The 19638-nt window shown below is 37.0% G+C and overlaps 1 protein-coding gene across 1 annotated transcript in view; it reads right to left on the bottom strand.

Moving 5' to 3' along the window:
- Positions 1 to 5148: 5148 nt before the first annotated feature.
- The window catches only part of LOC134801882 (uncharacterized), a 180842-nt gene continuing 166352 nt past the window's right edge, over positions 5149 to 19638 (bottom strand). Inside the window, exons 5-11 of the mRNA XM_063774534.1 lie at positions 15599 to 15866; positions 14509 to 14625; positions 13785 to 13864; positions 13215 to 13320; positions 12322 to 12465; positions 11873 to 11954; positions 5149 to 11740 (exon numbers count right to left, since the gene is read on the bottom strand). Of these exons, the coding sequence (XP_063630604.1) occupies positions 7263 to 11740; positions 11873 to 11954; positions 12322 to 12465; positions 13215 to 13320; positions 13785 to 13864; positions 14509 to 14625; positions 15599 to 15866 (5275 nt within the window). The 3' untranslated portion in view covers positions 5149 to 7262. The remainder of the gene's footprint in view (positions 11741 to 11872; positions 11955 to 12321; positions 12466 to 13214; positions 13321 to 13784; positions 13865 to 14508; positions 14626 to 15598; positions 15867 to 19638) is intronic.

The following is a 19638-nucleotide window of genomic DNA, read 5'->3' as shown; positions in this document are numbered from 1 at the left end:
GGCGGCGGCGTGATCGGCGTGAAATCGGCGGGGCATAATTTTTGATACTGCATGAGAACGTGGCGGTAGAAACTCTACAGTAAAGCCTTCTTTCTAAGTATTTACTAGGCTATCCAAAACATATTATGTGTGTTTTCTAAATTATTGCCGAAAATTATATCCCATCATGTCCCTTGGCAACCATTTATTACCAATACCAACCTAACGGTTGCCAACGGTATGTTTAAATATTAAAATAAAAAGGATACTTTAAAACGCTACATTTTAGGAAGTATTTTTACTTAGTAAGCGGAATACAAATAAAACACAAAAAACAATCTTTATATGTTCAGTCATCTATATTGACTTTTCCCAGCCGCTGTCGCCTCACCTAGGATTTGTTACGAAATAATTATGAACTACTTTACATTTGTCTGAACTGAAGTTTAACAGAAATGTATTTTACCTATAGAATAAAGATGTCATCGTTTTCGAAAGTAAACGTCTCTGGCACTTCAAAGACATTCTGTTGATTCGCTCAACAGAATGTCTTTGAAGTGTCCCGTTTTATGGAATATTAAGGTCTACTTTGTTTTCTTTACTGCCAGCTTAGTGATGATACTTGGTGATTACCTACTTAAATTGTTTAGGTATAGCTCATTACGAAGCTTTAACCTGACTTTTATAATTTTGATTGAAATATATATTGTTAAGTAAAAGAAGCTGATAATCACCATAAAATGACTAAGAATTGATCGTGTGTAATTTTAAATGAAATTGTATATTATGTGATAAATAAATCAAATCATATCTATCATATGAAGACCCTTATGCGTGTCACCAGCATCACACGAGAAATCATAAAATACGCAATTATAATCGTGGTGACAGCTTGCTGGAGATTCTCAGAAGAAAATACTTAGCATGTTTATGTCCTCGGATATGAACCTGCTATTTTCTTGACTTTAGTTCACTGATTAAATAGGGAATATTAGGCAAAGCTCTGCGTAGGTGGTACCATTAGCACATACAGTGAACAAACCTCATTGACATCATCAACGACACATCATGCGTCACTAGGTCAATCACATGGCCTACCGTGAAACAAGACAATCGAAAGTTCAGTTTCTGCCTCTCTATCACTCTTGCTTATTCGATCGATAGAGAGGCAGATAAAGAAATTTCGATTTTCGCGTTTCGCTGTAGGCCACCTGTAAACAAACCGCCTTGGTGCATCAATGTCATAGTGAAAACCAAAGTGAAAACTTGTCAAAAAACTGTTTAAGGCCTAGTATGTATAAGTTACTCTATGGTTTACTAAACAAATTAGTGCTGCACTCTGGCAGCAGAACATTGCAGTAATACTCCGTATAGACAATCAAGAGACTATTGATGTAAAACTAAATGCGTTCTACAAAACAGCTGTGCGATAAAATATCAAATAATAACCCGAGATCCAGAAACTAGATCTTGTTTAAATTAACGCTAAATCGTTATCACGGCTAACACCGCAACGACAGAAATGATGCTAATTTGGTTCACTGGCAAATAATAAGCGAAAAAGCATAAGGATATTTAAATTATACCTCTGACACTACCTACTCACTACGCAACATGGAATAAGACACGATAGGTATCAAAATTTCCCACGCCGATTATACGCCGGTCAACTTTATCGGCGGCGGCGGCGTGGAAAAATCGTCGGCGGCGGCGGCGCGGCGGCGCGGCGCACATGTCTAATACCTACACCTATGCGCTGATTATAAACGTCTGTTATCGAACGAAAAAAATTGGTATGTTAATAATATCTTACATATTAATATTGCGTGCGTTATTTTCAATACCTAGCATTCATGTTATTTTTAAATTAAAAAGGTATAAGTAGTTATGTAGGTGGTAACTTTTTTACTTTACATTAAAGGTAAAACTGATTTCTAAGTAGAAATTATATATTTTAGGATAATAAATAAATTACGACGTAAACTTCTTATAAAAATTTAAAGTATTTGATTACCGATTATTGCTAATTTTTTAAGGAAGTCTTTAAAAAAGTCGAGGTAAGTAAATATAAATAAACGCGATGTAGTCTATATTTCTTCAATAAATTAGATAACAAAGAATATTTTAATTTTTTTTATAACCAAAATTACTTGCCTAACTTTAGCCCGTCGCAATTTGCCGTTGATCTCCTTATCGGACCCAACACTGGACCCGCTCTTCGTTCTGTACGCACTCATCTTCGGCTTCGTCAAGTAACTAGTCGAACCCATTATTGCAATACACACTTTTTTCAATTGAAATAGAGTTAAAAATCGATTACGTAAAATTTACACTTATTACGTTCTTTCACGCAATTATAAAATAATTTAATGTAATTAAAACTTTACTGTGTTTGAATTAAAGTTTAGAATCGTTAGGTAGTTATTTTAACGTGACTGCCAGTTCTATATTTAAATTTTTACCGCGAATTTTACAAGCTATTTTCAAAATTCGAATGTATTTTAAACGCGCGCCGTCGACGCGGCCGTGGAAAAAGGAATGGTTTTTGAAAGAAGTCTCGATGCTTCCTGTGTTTTGTCTCTTTCGCGCTAGTGGGTTGCGGTGATGTATCTGTCTTTGTCGAACGGAATAGTTTTCTTCGGGATGGCATAGGCCAAGAGCTGCACCTGTCTTTAGGGCGTAGTTTTTTAAATGTAAGTAGGTATGTTGTAGGTATTTCAAGTGAAATCGTTACCTAATGTGAATAACTTACGTGTGCGTAGAATATTTTGTTATATTTGGTATTTGATAATATTTCGAAGTATTTAAAAATCAATTAATGACAAATTCATTTTAGTTTATTTCTAGTTCTAAAACTTTGAAGAAATCATTTCATACAGTTTGCTCCAAGAACCAATATTCTATATCTGAAGCATGCATTATTCTATGGATTTATGTATAATTAAAACAGGGGCCGATTGCATAACAAACTACAACTAATATTACAAGCGGAACTCCTTATTTAATAAGTGAAATTAGAAAAGGAGTTCCGCTTGTAATTTTAGTTGTAGTTTGTTATGCAATCGGCTCCAGGTAACAGAATCATTTATGAAGTATTATTTACTTACGAGATTGTTGATTAAGTTTTTCATTAAAAAAAACTTTGTGGGACTTTGAACCCGCATCGTTAGGGCTTGCCTAACTCCCCATTAAGTTCCGACGAGATCCTATTAAAAAAAAATCAAATATTTGCCATGGTGTTTGGTTAATAAATTAAAAACGGAAGTACCTTTAATATTTGGAAGGTGTGTTTGGTCAATAAAAACCTAAAAATATAAAAAACAGCCTTGAAAAGCTTCCACCTCCTAGTAGCGGAGACAGGTAGTGTCTCGCGTGCAAAGACATCGACGGCGCGGCGGCCTGAAAACACGCAACATCGTCAATAATAACTATTATCTGATTATACGCGTCTGAGCCTTCGGTATTATCAGGAATCAAAAAATATTTTTTTATTCGCAATGGCAGAGATAAAGGATTCTCGTAAAAATGCGAAAATTTTGCATAAGTACCTACATAAAAGACTGGCCTGAAAAGCGCTGGTGGCCTAGCGGTAAGAGCGTGCGACTTTTAATCCGGAGGTCGGTCCAAACCCCGGCTCGTGCCAAGTTGCTTTTCGGTGAAGGAAAACATCGTGAGGAAACCGGACTAATCCCAATAAGGCCTAGTTTCCCCTTTGGGTTGGAAGGTCAGATGGCAGTCGCTTTCGTAAAAACTAGTGCCTACGTCAATTCTTGGCATTAGTTGCCAAGCCCTCCCATGAGCCGTGGCAAAAATGACTGGCACGAGGAAGAAGACTGGCCTGACTTCACTTATTATCTATAGCCAATCCGGAATGAACCTTGTGCAGATACTGATCTTGTGAGATTTTTGATCTCTTCTCTTCTTCCATATATGTATTAATTAGTTTATTCCAAAACTTAGATGATCAATCGCGTGGTATTATAATCAATTTTTAAGCGGTGCAAAGCGTAATTTATAATTATTAAATAAGTAATTTATTTAATTTTTATTATTTTTTTGCGGGTGACCAGAGGGCTGTTAATTAGCTCGGCAGATCAGCATTGCTATCCAGAGCAGAGGGGCAATACGGCCAACCTTCTGGGCACTCTACTACCTACTATAACGACCGACGATTTTATTTACATCTATTTGAAGTGTTTTAGTATGTTTATTTGTACTTACTTGTTTTTCATGAATAAAATAGTAAATACATTTTTTTAAGAGTAATGTTGATAATGACCGTACTTTAATAATTCGTCTCTACTATAAACAGTCCGTTTTAAGAACCTTGTGCAGATGTTTTTGCTCTCTTCTCTCCGGCCATGAACGAATATTTTTCTGTAAGCTTAGATCACGGTAACGTAATCCATTTTCAGCGGTGCAAGGCGGTGCCATCGCGTCGCGTGCCCTCGTAACATCGACATGCCATTTGGGGGCCTGTATTGCTTAGTACTGTAGGCATTGGTTACTGTAGGTACTTACCTACATTAGGAGCACTTAGACCAGCATTTCCCAAACTATGGGTCGCGGGCGAATATTGAGTGGGCCCTGAAACTCCTAGGGAATCTGTTACCAATTATATTTCATGCCCTTTTTAAGACGGCCAAGAGGTGGGTCCCAAATTTGGACGTTTTTGTTAGGTGGGTCGGCGCCCAGTCAACTTTGGGTACCACTGACTTAGAAAATATCCTTCGGAATTTTAAATAAGTAAATTACTTGAACCGAACCCGTTTTTGCGATATCATGCTGTGTATTACGATTTGGAATAAGTAGATCGAAACATACGTGTCTGCCGTTTTCTTAATACCTTTTTTGGGTTATGTACTGAGCTTTGTTTTTTATGAGAAACCGTCGCTCGACTTTAAAACAATCGATTATAAATATATGTTGGTTTCATCATTATGTTACGGTAAAATTATATCTGAATCAACTCTCATAAAGCACGATTTAGTAAATTGGAACTGCTGAGAAGATCTTATCTGATAGCATTAATAACTGTTTTGTGAAGTCCATCATTTTTGGTTATTTTATTTAATAAGAACAGGGATAGGTATATCTTTAAAAGTAGAACATAGTCCCACAAGCTTAAGGAATAAATATACGGTGGCGTAGGGAATAAAATTAAACAAATTAAGAAAAAATGTTTTATTGTTATCAAAGGCTACCTTGACATTGTAAAGTTCATTAGTAATACTTATCTAATCGTTGCTACCTTACATGTAAGTAGTGTAGGTACATATGTATTATTCAGTTCCATAAAAAACTGCATCAAACATTATCTTATCGTTCTATCCCTTTCGCTACACATTTTTGAGAAACGGAGAAAAAGAAAAAGAACGTACAATTTACGTTTAATTTTAAAGAACACGTGACATGATTTCATGTTAGACGTTTGTAATACATAATTCCTTTTCATTAAAGCCAGTAACTCTAAGTCGTTTTTTTTTCCTTGCCAGCAAGGCTTAACGTGAATAGAAAAATGTTACAAAAAAGTGATTATTTGAGTTACTGGCTCTTGGTCTAACTCGTTGGGATATAACTTGACATTTTATAAAAAATATTCTTGCTATTTTATTTTATAGTGTATGCAATTAATTATAACGTGTTAGTTCAAATTAACTATGATTGTGTTACCAGAAATATATGAATTTAAATTTTATAAAAGGTAAAAAATATAATAATACTTACATTTTTAATGTCTGAGTGCAACGGAATTTTAAACTAATTTAAAAAGGTTAATTATTTCTTGCTTTGACAGGTATCGGTAAGAAACGTAGTGTAAATCAATTGAGAAGTTCATATATTTCTGATTATTTTAGTTGGATTAGGGTTAAAACTCGTTAATTGATATAATTATAGTCTTATCTTCCTAGCAGTCTCGACAAATTAAGTATAACATTCAGAAAATGTCTTACAATACTTCTATTAAAACAAAATGACAATGACAATGTACTAATACACGAAAATGAAATTAACAAACTAATGTCGAAGGTTAAAAAATAAACAGCAACGTATCGTAAAAAATTAGTAAAAATAATACTATAAACAAAATCTACTTTTTGGTGTTAGTAACTATAGATGGTCAAGCAAATCTTGTCAGTAGAAAAAGGCGCGAAATTCAAATTTTCTATGGGATGATATCCTTTCGCGCCTACATTTTTCAAATTTGCCGCCTTTTTCTACTGACAAGATCTGCTTGACCCAGTATACAACAAAAACTAAATCTATTAAAAAAATAAATACTTTTAAGTAAATCGTTAATCAAATTGCACGGAAAATATTATTTTTGTGTATATACCTAATGAGATATCATTTGCAATGGCACTTTTGAATAAATACATAGCAAAATAAGCATTTTAACAAATTTATTTACATAGTGAGCATAAGATATAAAGGATTGCACAAAGATACATATAGCAGATTAAATGTCAAATGATAATTTTTCGTCATAAATTTCGACGCTACCTCTTTGTGCGTGTCCATTATTTTGTGCGTAGAGTATAGAATATAGATAAAATATACTAAATTATCTTCTTTTGTCTATGGCACAAGATATCAAAGCTCAGGGAGGTTTGATAGTTAAAATATTTACAATCAACAATTACGCTTACATCTAGAAGTACTTCTACATGTATAATGGATTTAAACAGTGGTGTACAAAACCAGACGGACGTTAAATGCAATACATTACGTTAATAAACGAGAGCAAATACTAAAATATCAACTTATTTGACGAAAAAATATGACCACTTGTTTTTCGATAATTTGCGTCTAACAATAGCTAACTGATACGTTTTTGTATTCTGTTTGGAGCACTAAAAACTTGACAACACTAACATTCATGACATTTTAATAACAAACTTTTTTTCGTTACATTGTCAAAATACTCGCATACTTTCAAACGCATTTACAATTCTGTCAAATACATAATGCATGAAACTAAATCGATTTGCAATTACTTTAGTCCAGCCATTCTCAAAGTGTGTTCCGCGGAACCCTAGGGTTCCGCAAAGCCTCTGTTGGGGTTCCGCGAAAATACTTGTAATAATAAGAAAAAAACCAGCTGTTCTATAGGTGTATATCTGGTCCACAGTGACGAACGAAAATTTTTAATTTGGGGTTCCGTCAAATATTTCGCTTTCCAAAAGGGTCACCAAAAAAGTTTGAGAACCGCTGCTTTAGTCATTTGTCAAATTTTGTGTTTCTCAAGATCGAATTCATTTGTGGTGCTCAGCAAAATAAGCTTATTGGAATTTATTAACAACCTGCTTCACCCAACTACTTTTCGGATCATCGCTAACTTCCGTCTTACACTCTTCCCTATTTTCTTCATTCGAAACAGTAGCCTCAACTAATACTTCATTCTTAGCCTCACTCACACTTCTTTCAAAGCTAGTAACTTTAGTAGAGCCTCTAACTTCGCTTACGCTTCGTTCGAAACTCGCAACTTTAGTAGAAATCGGTTTAGGTTTTGCTGCTGGCTTCTTCGCTATCTGACTTGGCTTCGTCAAGCTTTTCGACATCATTTCTATCTCCATTCGCCTCTCAAGAACACTCTTTGACGTTTTTTGTGGTTCTACTGACGTACGTTTTGTTTCGTTCGTCCTTATTTTTCTCGTTGCAGAGTCGAGACTAGCTCTTTCAAAACTTAGCCTCTTAATTTGTATATTACCTGTTGGCTTAGGTATTCCAGAACCATCTGTTTCTTCTTTAGCGTCTTCGTTTACTTTCACTTCGACTTTGCCTTCGGTATTTTGTTCTGTTGTTGCAGATTTTATTTTGTGAATGTAACTAGTGTTTCTACGAATAGTTTTCATGTTAACTGATTCTGATGATGATGACTGATCTTGATTTTTTGCTAGGTTATTTTTATTTATTGCGATATTTTTAACCATGGGTGTAGGGATGTTAGTAATTTTTGGTTTGACTGGAACAGGAGGGGCTTTTGGCTTATCTTTATCTAAAGCTTTCTGTTCAGTTTTAGTTTTAGCTTCAGGAATTTTCTTTGCTACTGTAGCTTTAGTATTACAAACACTAGATGTCACAGTTACCCTTTGTGCTCTAAATGAGGAACTGTGTTTGATACTTTCTATTCTCGAAACAGATTTGCTAACCGATTTTACTTCAGACGATTCAGTTTTAGATTCTTCCACTTCTTCTTGGTCGGAATACACAGCTGAATCCCTATACACATCTTCATCAACCACATGTTCTATTTTCTCAAATGACTTTTCGTAGAAACTCTCATCTGAATTTGCATTAATTGATTTATCTTTATTGTTATCCTTTTTAGCATCTTGCTTTAATTCTTGATCTGCACTTTCACTGGACGTAGTAACAAATGACGAATTTGAAAACAAACTGTCAGGTCTAACGGCGTTTTTATTAATAAGTACATTAACATTCTTTAAGGCAGATTTTTCTTTTACTAACGTGACTGGATCTGCATATTCGCGTTGTGCTATCCTGGCCCCTAAATGTTTACTTCCTTGCATATAAATTGGTAGTTTATTTAAGCTCTGATAGGAATTACTAGTAGATTTGGACGGAGAAGAAGCATTTGATATGTTAGTCACCAAACTTACGCTCTTTTCGTAATTTGGTCTGATTACTTCTGGTTTCTGAGGAATATTGTCACAACTGTGTGACAAAGTCTCTAAATTGTTCTTTTCGTTTTGACTTTCTGTCAAAGTAGTTTGCTCATAGACACTTTTACTCATAGGATCATTGTTGGCAGAATACACTACGGTAGATGTCGTGGGACTGGCATCTGTTGAAGTGATCACTACTTTTATATCTGTCTTCACTGGATTTTTTATATCATCAGCTATTTTTTTAGTTTCAGTCCTATTTTGATTGTCGTCTGCATGTTCGTCGCCTATAATACTTCTAAACCTTTGTAAAAGGTTTTTGGAATAACTTCTTGGATTTAAGCCAGGTCGCTTTTCACTCGTAGGGCTCTTTGCGTCCGTTTTAATTTCTGGACTACTTTGATCATTAGCGTTAATTTCTTCTTCAGTATTTTTCGGAGGCGACCTATTCTTAAAACGACTTAAAACATTTTTAAGAGATAACATGTTGCTGGTTGGTTTGTAAATCTTATGTTCCGGGTGAATGACATCAATTTCTTTCTTGTCATCATTGCTTTCTAACGGCAATACTTCACATGATGACGTGGTAGATGTATTCAGGTTTGGCTGAGAAACAGTAAGCAAATTTTCATTTTTATTAGCATCGAGATCCTTTTCGAAATTGTTTTTGTAACACTTGTCTATTTCTTGTTCTAGTTCTAATGTAGATTGACTGATATTTTGTACGTAATCACTGTCATTAGAGTTCGTGGTTTTATTGAATTTAAGTATGTCTCCTTCACTCATGTAATTTTCAACATCGTCATAACTAATTTCACTTTTGTCTGATGCAATCGTGAATGGTCTATCTGTACTCATAACTTTTCCATCTCTATTCAAATACGTTTTACTGTTACTGTTAGGTTTACATTTGAATGAGGTTAACGCATTTTCCTCTTGATTATTTGTTATAACTTGGAAGCTCCTTGGCAAAGAACCAGATTTTCTGTCTCTTGATACATTGAAATGTTCTTTTTGTCGACTAAGCCAAATCTCTGGTGTATTAGGACTTTGCTGGTCGGGACTCATAGGCAAGTAATCCCCGGGTAGTGTGTTTGGTGTCTCTTTCTTTCTTCTACAGATTTCCATTAAGCTATCATAAAGATTTTCAGTACTATTATCGATAGTGGGACCACGATGTTCCATTGTCTCATAACATTCATCAGTTTGAGATTTGACCTTTTCAGGAGATTTGACAGGTACGTCATATATGCCTTCACTGTCTTGTAGTTTGTTCAGTTTATCAAAAGAAAGGTAAACGTAATCTGATTCTACATTCTTTACTTTAGTGGTAGCATTTGGCGGTGAAGGTATTCTTTTTGGTCGGGGAACATGAGACGTATGCTGAATAGATTTACTTTTAGAGTTTAATGTATGTAAACCATCGTCAACTCTGTTTTCTACTCTTAAAGTCTCATAAATATGATCATCATCGGATGCATCATTTACTTCATTGGGAGGACTTAATACTTGTACGTCTGGTTCGTCTTTACTTACTAGTAAAGTTTCAGAAGCTTGCCGGCAATATTTAGGTTTATTTATTGGCTGTTCAGGATTTGAATGCGACTTAAGTAGTCTCTGGTGCCTTCTTTGAGCACTGTTTCGTAGCTGTTGTTTCTTTAATAACTTCTGGAACTCCCTATTTTGCATCAATAGTTGCGATATTATTTGCTCCAAAGGTTGTTCTGCATCCTCACCACTCGGGACGTCTTCTCTTGTTTCAATTTTTTCTTCAGTTTCAGACCCTTCATTTATTACTTTCTGCTTGTTTAAATACTTGACTTTCTCTAGTTCGTTCTTTTTAAAAGAATCCGTCTTTTCTATTAACTTTTTATACGTTTCTTCGTCAATGTCTTCGTCTTTACTTATAGTTTCTGGCACAACTGAACTAGGTGTACTGTCCTTGGATTTGTCAACATTCAGACTGTCAGTAGATTCAGAAATGTGTAAAATATTTTCAGTGGACACGTCTGTTGAAAAATCAGCATAGAACTTTGCAGTGGTGTCGGTCCCTAATCGTAATCCATTTGCTCTGTTTTTCTTTAATTTCGATATTTTCTTTGGTACTTTCTTTGTGTTGTACATCTTTATTTCAATCGTTGGTTTCAAACTACTGTTACTGCCCTTTCTAGCATCAACTTCAGGGTCTGATATGATGACACCTTCGCTATTCTTTACTTTTCTTGTGATTTTATTCGAACCACAGTTACGACATTCAAATTCGATCTTTTCTGTGCCTTTCCCTTCGTTTCTATCAGTATCACTATCCATGTTTTTCTTAATCATGATACCTGTGTTTTGTTGTAAACCAGGTTCAGACTTTCGTCTCCACGTACCTATTTTAGACAATTTAGATCGTTGAGGATCTTCTTTAGACTTGGACCTTAACGTATCTGTCTTGTGTTTGTCATTGTCATTACACCTAGATTTCCTCGAATGTATAGTACTAGTTGAATCGGTCACTATATTTTCTTTGATCTTCGCGCATTTTAGACACGATTTAGGTATATTCCTAACGTTTACTAACGAGTTATTAGTGTCGCTAAGATCATCTTTACTTTTAGCGTCAGTGTAACCTACAATATTATCAGAAGAATGGTATCCTCTGATTTTATTCAAAGAACCGTTGTATTCTTTCGCAAAGCTTTCTTGAGAGGATTTGAAATCGGAGCATTTACAAACAGATTGTTTTCTTTCTAAATGTTCAGCGCTACCTGAATCAATGTACTGTAATGCTCTGTCACATTCCGGGCATTTTTCTTTACCATCATCATGGCTACAGCTACAATCTTTATCTTTTTTGGTCATTTCTGCTTCACAGTCAGAGCAGAGATCTATATAACAGCTATCGCATGTATAGTCCGTCCCTTTTTCTAAAGATACCTGTGCGCAGTCGCAGTCTTGAGTACCAGTTCTGCTGTTAGGGACGCTGTATTTCATGTTCTTCTTCATTCTACCTCTCACTCCGTTCTCGAAGGATTTTCTTCTCTCTCGCTCTAGCTTCCGTTTCTCGAGGTATTCTGGGGCCGAGAGTTGTTTCCTCATTGATGCTTGCGTTATTAGGTTGTGAGACTTTTCTGCCAGCATATCATCTGTAATGAGAGCATATATATGAAGAAAACAGACATGTTACACAAAAAAAGCGTTTTTCTTTAAGAATCATATAGTTTTTGCAAGAGTAAAATATCGCATAAATATGATGATTGATGATATATAAAACTCACCATCAGTTTTATTCTGTCCGAGCTCCATCACAAGTTGTCTCGCGTGGGACGGGATCACTGCATTGTAGTTCTCCAATATTACCTGAAAAAAGAAAAACAGTTAATTTATTTCTTGTTTTCTTGCTACACTAGCTCAATATTTGTGTGATCTAGTTTGAGGAATCTATCGATACCCATTTTGCACTGAAGAGCTCAACTTTCCCATTCAATATATTTGGTCTTGAACGAGTCTACGTCTAGTCTACGTTTCCGGGAGAAAAGCGCAGCGTCGAAGTCTTCTATACGTGTATATGCTTTCACAAAAGAATAATCAACTTTCAACTTACCCGCTTCAGCAATAAGGTCCACTGTCGCTTGTATCTCGGCGACCATTCTACAGCTCAAGCAAGACGACGCGTCGCTAGAAGGTCCCAAGCGCCCATAAAGTACTCAACCGAATGTGAACTTACCCGCTTTAGTAATAAGGTCCATTCTCGCTTGTGTCTCGGTGACCTCGCTTGCAGTGTTAGCTGCGCGCGCGGCGCGTCCCACGGGATGACGTGGAAGGAGAGAGGGGCGCCCGCGATGGATTCGACCAGCATCATGTTGTTGCACTGAAATATAAGTAATATATAAGTTGTGATATGATGATATCGGAATGCCTATTTACTCACGTTCATGTGGTACAACTTCACTTTACCTTAGACTACCTTCAATTTAAGGTTAAAATAAGATTGGTTTTACTCAAATCTAAGTATGGATAAAAAAAATGGTGGACTTTCGTGAAATGGGTCAAAATAACGTCGTCAAAATACCTAACCTCGAAAACTTAACTAATTGGTATATATTTAGATTTTTTTGGAAAATCCTTCTAGTTCTTGCAAAAGAAGTCTGGAAAAGATATTGAAAAAGCCAGAAGAATTAAAGGTATAACCGAAAGCATTAAGTATATCATCTTTAGGCAAGCTTAGGATTGGTTTTTAAATCCAGGAGAAACAACTTACCATGATATGTGACTTAATTGTATGCAAGGATCCCGTCTTCACGGTTCTTCGTCACCAGCAGCATTTTAACCGCCACTATCGTGCGTCATCGTGAACCGCGCCGGAATGCACGAAAGTTGATATCGGGCTGTAACCGCGCGCGTCAGTTGACGTCTTTGGTGGGGGTATAACCTTCAATCCAGATGAAACTAGAACTTACCATGATATGTGACTTGTATGCAAGGATCCCTTCTTCACGGTTCTTCGTCACCAGCAGCATTTTAACCGCCACTATCGTGCGCGGAGCGTCATCGTGAACCGCGTCAGTTGACGTTTTTGGTGGAGGTATAATCTTCAATCCAGATGAAACTAGAACTTACCATGATATGTGACTTGTATGCAAGGATCCCGTCTTCACGGTTCTTCGTCACCAGCAGCATTTTGTCGAAGAGGAAGGCGTGCCGCATCGCCTTCGCGCCGAATACTCTGCGGAAACGCATTCAATTAGATTAGTGTGGCTACCACCAGTTTGGCACTGACATAAACGCTATCGAGAACGTAACTTACTTTCTATTCATCTCATTCGTACTCACATATTAGTGCGAGCGAAAGGTATAGAAAGTAAATTACGTAGACGATAGCGTATATGTCAGTTTTGACACTGTCAGTGACTCATGGTAGACATGGTAAGAACTTCTGCCTACACAGCATTTGGGTTTTAAAGAGCCAAGCGGATCAAGGACTCCTTTAGTATGAAACTGGGGGAGCTTACATATAGGAAATCCCTGACAACACAGAATTTCTACTCAAGCTGGTTCTTCTTAAAAGTTTGCCGACTCTTGGTCTTATCTAGGAATAAGTCTAACCGCAAAAGCAGAAGACACTGAAGGCTGTTTATCTTTTCTTTGATAATTTTCAATGTGTAATCATGAATGAATGATGCTACAAACCTGAATGTCCCTTCGGCACACAGCTCCCCGTACGTGGTCAGGTCCGGTCCAGTCCAGCCGTACAGGAGCGATTGTATCTCCTGGAAAACACATTGCTAATTATAGTATGTCTATAAGTACATAAGTAAGTAGGCATTGCTAGCTTAGTTTTAACAATGAGACTTTAAAATGTTACTCGGTGACCACGAGATGACGAAAACGAAGTCACAGAATAAATAATAGTACTGCCGTACAGAAAGGAAACTTCCTACAAAACCGAAGTTTGACAGCGGTTCAGGGTCGAATCATGCTATCCCTTTCTAATATATGGCACTATCCCTTTCGGCTATTTAGGGTTGTCAAAATTCAAGTGATTATCTTATCTGTGCGAGCACGCAAAAGGAAGTCAAGTGGTGCCAACCCTATTAATTGCTCGGAGCAATGCTGAGCCGAGCGGAGCCGAGTTTGGCCGAAGTCAGGAGTTTCGCACCCCTGACGAAGTGTCCGGCGCGTCGGCCCGGGCCAGGACCATTCTAGCGTGAGTCAACCTTAAGGGGGTAAGATAACCTGTACCTACTCTGACAGCGTGTTCGTGTCTCCTCTTCATGTCGTCGATATGTTGTGCGATGCCCGTCATCTGCATTAATGCGAACTCCGTCTCCCTTAAGGCATGACGTTAATGGTGACAAAGAAGATGCCACAAAGTCACGTATTTATACGACACCATACGGTGATAAAAACTTGCCTGTACTCTGACAGCGTGTTCGTGTCTCCTCTTCATGTCGTCGATGTGTTGCGCGATGCCCGTCATCTGCATTAGAGCGAACTCCGTCTCTCTTGTCGCACATTGCTTCACCACGTTCTGGAACATTTAACAAAATTCAAAATACCGGAGTGTTAAAAAATAAACTGGGTATTTGGCAAGGAATGAAGGCTAAGTCAAACGTGCGTATGGAGCAAGTTTCTGTCCTACATTTTGGAGGAGCTGCGGATAGAGACGTGTTACATACGAGCTAATGCCACTTGCTAAAAAAAATTTTTTTTTATCTATTATAGTTAGTGTGAGTAGGTAACTACTTATGTTTAAAAAGACACAAAAACGACGTAACGAATATTTTAGAAGGTATTAATGCCACTTACATTGAAGTCATCTGCTTTTCTATCGCTTGCATATTTGAGCTATAGAGAGATAAAGAAATTTTTATTTTATTTTTTCGCGGCCACTGAATGCGAACGCCGTGGCCCACGGGACCAAAAAAAATAACTTTCACTTATATGACAGTTTTTTTAAGTTTTCGCAATACGCCCTAAAAGTCACGAAGATAAAACCATCGTGTTGCTATTATAGAGTGTTTAGCATCGCATCTGAATTAACGTCTATAGGCCCGTGAAATAATAGATGATTGGCAACAGATTACAATACACCTGCATAAAAAAGGTGAAATAAGATTTGTTAAATTGAAGTCATTGTTGAAATCATCTCACTGAAATCATCTCACTGAAGTCATCTCTTACGTAATCATGATGTTCCCCGTCCCCGACTTTTCCAAGACGGCCGGATCGATATAAATAATTAGGTTTTTGTTTTGTTTTAAAGGTATTTAATGTGTATAATAGGTACTGCGTTAAGGTTTAAACCTTTGAGTCTTTTGACGTATTCGGGTATGAAAAAAACACCAAGTTATTACTTGATTGTGCCATGTGGCATAGAGGGATATAATAGCAATAAGAGTTAATCGCTATTATCCTGTGTTTTTTTTCCGAAAACCTAAAAATCGACTACAAATAGATTATTGATTTAAAAGCGAAATCTAACGAAAAAACAAGTATCATACCTGTAGCAACAGATGATACTTCAATATCCTCTGCACCGGCTTCAACAAGTAACTCGCCAACGGCAGCGGATGCCCTAGAGCCAGCTGCCTCTCCCTAAACTCTCTGGCACTCTGGCTCTTGCCAGCCAGTGCTGCCAGTCGAGCCATGGTGCGCGGGTAGCCGGTGCAATAAGATGTGTACACGGAGAAGCCGGACGTGTTGTTGACGAAGCAACGGGCGATGCTGGTGGCGTCGAGGCGGCAGGTGTTCAGCTCTTCGCAGAGAGATCTGGAATTGAGAGAAGGGTTTTTAAAGGTAGGATTTAGTGTTTGGTTGATTTCACTGTCATCAGGTCAGGATTTTATGATAGGATGGGATCTTATAGAAAAAAACCCATAAGAGGGTTATATAATATCTCTAGAGGGAACTCTAAATATTATATAAGTACGTAAATCTCTAGTTTACATTAATTTTTATAGAACCATGCATTTGCTTTCGGAAAGCACTATTTGATGAAGTGGTACTCCTGATGAAAACCATAAAGTCTAATCCGATTGTAACTGTTTAAGAACAGTTACAATTGGCGAGGATTTGGATTGGACTTTATGGTTTTCATCAGGAGTGCCACTTCATCAAATAGTGTTTTTCGAAAGCAAATGGATAAGTTTATTATAACTGTTATAGTTATAAGATGTCTACTATCTCTGCATTTGACTGTAGGTACCTACAGTCAAATGCAGATATAGTTGACCCCCCGTGCAAACAAATTTCTATGCAGAAGGCGGGTCAGTTATCTCTGCAGCTGAGCTGACTGAACTATGATATGAACATAATTGATTCATGTCGTTTTATACAGTATACACTATACAGTATAGTGTATAACGAAAAATTATACACTATACTGTATAGTGTATAATTTTTTGCAAACGCACTATTGATCCCAATGACTTCGGTGTGTGGTCTGTAAGTAGTACCTACGTACAAGTATATAATAACCATAAACCTCTCCACAACCATCCGGTAGTCATCGATACTAGTATTAAGCAATTAACTCAAGATTACGCAACGGGAACTTTACTGCTAACAACACTGTGTGATATTAAAACATTATATGGCGTACTTACTAGTTTTATTAGTCGTATAACCCTTAATGGATTTTAGTAACAGTTTCTGCTTGGTAAATTGGAAATATAATCTGTTTTGTAGAAATGGCAAAGAACTCTTTCATCGTTAGACGAGCATTCTCTTTAAGACATCATGGTAAAGTCAGATTCGAAACGGAATAATTATATATTTCCATAACATTTTAAACCATTCATTGCTTTACAGTTGTAGCACAGAATAAATAATAGTACTAGGTACAGAAGACTCACTCTCTAACAAAACGCGTCTGTTGCGATCAGCACAGATATGGCCGCTAGGTGGCGACAGCGCCACGCGCGGCTTATGGCTTTCCCCAAAATTGGGGCCGAACGGATGTACAATTAGCTACCTGTAGCAAAGCGACGAAATCGCGGAGTGAGCCACGCCTGGTTATAGTGCATAAGTATGCATTGTATTTTCACGGAAATGTACGTATGTGTCTTGCTATTTCAGTCAGTCTCGGTACAAAAAGTACTTTCGGTGGATTGGTCACAAATTACTTTTGTTTTGGCATTTATTTATATTGACCGTCAATTTAACATGTGTGGCAGTGCAGTGAGTATCTCAACATATCCATTTTGTTGTAATAAAAAACTAATAGGTAAGTATTTAACTTGTCTCCATCGCGTGATAAACATGATATCTAGTCATCTATTTATCACGATTGCGGTATCATCAGCATGCAAGTGTATCCCGGTAAGAACAAACAGCAACACTCCTGTAATAAGGCATAAGGTCCACCGATGTACAGTTAACAGTGTGGTACTGTGGGTGATGGTATCAGGTCTGCGAAATAAGATCGTCTGCGGTTTACACTGCAGGCTTAGTTACATCTTGTTCTTGTTACAAAGTTATGTACGAGTATTTAGTGTTATATAAGCTTGACAATAAAGCTAGGCACTATGAATGTTTTTATTGATTTACTAACATAGGTACCTACAGATTACATAAAAATATACATTTCGTCAGTCAGGATTTTTGATTTTAGTGCAACTTTCGTATTAGTCTTCCTAACTTGTCATAGTGGCAATAATATGAGATCCCTAGCGGCCTTAATATTGATTGACAGTATTGACACAGAAATCAAATTCCTTGACTAAATATAATTTACCTACGACCAATGCTTATAGTGTTACAAATAGGGACATATTTACCAAAAGCAAATGTATCACTGAAATCATAATGCACGCTCTACATTTGAGGGGTTTGGTCGCCTGCTCGTAAATATAATCACAACTAGTTACACTAGTATGTGTTTTAACGCATTTTTTGCATTTCCACTTTTTAGTAAGTACCTTAGCGACTGCACACTTTAAACACTTCCCTTTTTCGCCAGTCTGTTTAAGGATGACACGCTACGGCTAGACCGGGCCATGCCCGGGCCGAGGCGTCCGACATGTAATTTTCTATGACGCCTGATCGGTGATCACGTGGTGCTTTCCATAGAATACGAAGCGCAGGAAGCTCCGGCCCTGCCTCGGCCCAGTCTAGCGTGATCCTTAAACGTGTAGTTATATTTGTAAGCCACCAAAGGCAATGACTAACAATAGTTCACGAAGTGAGAGGTTGCATTTTGAGCACGCGACCCAAATACTGTGCGACTTACGCAATCCGTCGTGAAGCTCAATCTAAACTTACATTAATAACATTAACATTATAATGTGTTAAATCTGTTTACCGTTAAATTAATATGATCTCTTGTCAGTGTGAAGGTTAAGCTTACCTATATCTTTTGTGGCCTTTGTGAGGTTTTTATGAGTATTTAGTATTTAATATTGTAGACACGACTGCTTTTTTACAAGCTTTTTTTTTTATAATGGCGTTTCAAGCTTTTAAGTAACTTGCCCTGGGGGCCGATTTTTGAATTTCGACCGCTCGATTTCGTGTATTTCGTTCAATGCTATTTCCACTACACTAGGCATTTAAATTCGCTCGAAAACATTGCACCATACCTTTGGCCTAGTGTAGAGTTAATGGCGTTAATATTCATATTTAACAAGTTAACACATATCAGTGAAAGAATAAGGATCAAAGTCAAATGGCGTTCTAACAGTGTTAATCTTCTGTCGAAAGATGGCAGTAAATTTGCAGTGGCTACATAATTTACTTTGACAATCCGCCTCTGTATACCTACTCTATTCTCTTTGCTCGTACTAATACTATAATGTCTATAATGCCTCATAGATTTGTTATAACTTTGCTTGTCGAAACTTTTTCAACTCATACTCATTCAGCTCATATTTCTCATATGGACACAGCATGTTATTCATTTTTTTTTTATTATTATAATGTATTGGCCACAGACTAGCCGAGGCGTAGACGTGGCCTACGATGGAGCGAGCTCGCCCAGAAGGTGTCTGTTCACTCTTGATTTGAAGGTTGCCGGGTTATAAGAACACGGAAATATAGACACCGGCAAGGAATAATATAAAATACACATACACGCCTTTGAAAACCGCAACTTTAAAACACACCTCCAGTAATAAATAATTCATAAACACATTTCACATCCCTTTAAACCCGACAAGCGTATCAAATCGTCAAAAACTAAAAGGTTTCCCTGTTTACGGGACCCTAAGGAAACGACAGACGGCTTACGGAACCCTTACCAAGGGGAGAGTACAAAAGAAAATAGTTTGTATCAGAAAATTACTTCCTACTAACAGGTACACTCTTTAAATGTAACTGTACCTAGAACTCTATCTAGCAAAAACTAGGAACTAGGATTGATTAAATAAAATATCTACATAGGCCATTTTATTGAGAGTTTGACCAAGAAAAGTCTGAAATGATTTTGATACCACCAGCAGTGCAAGTGTTATTTTAAAAGTCAAACTTCTATGAATTTATGACGTATAAATAACACTCGCACTGCGTCTTCTTTCGAAATCGTTGCAGACTTTTCTTGGTCTAACTC

The sequence above is a fragment of the Cydia splendana genome, chromosome 23 (genome assembly GCF_910591565.1).
Source record: "Cydia splendana chromosome 23, ilCydSple1.2, whole genome shotgun sequence".
In the NCBI taxonomy this organism is placed as follows: Eukaryota; Metazoa; Arthropoda; class Insecta; order Lepidoptera; family Tortricidae; genus Cydia; species Cydia splendana.
Note: the sequence above shows the minus strand (reverse complement) of the source record. Positions and strands in the feature narration are given on the sequence as shown.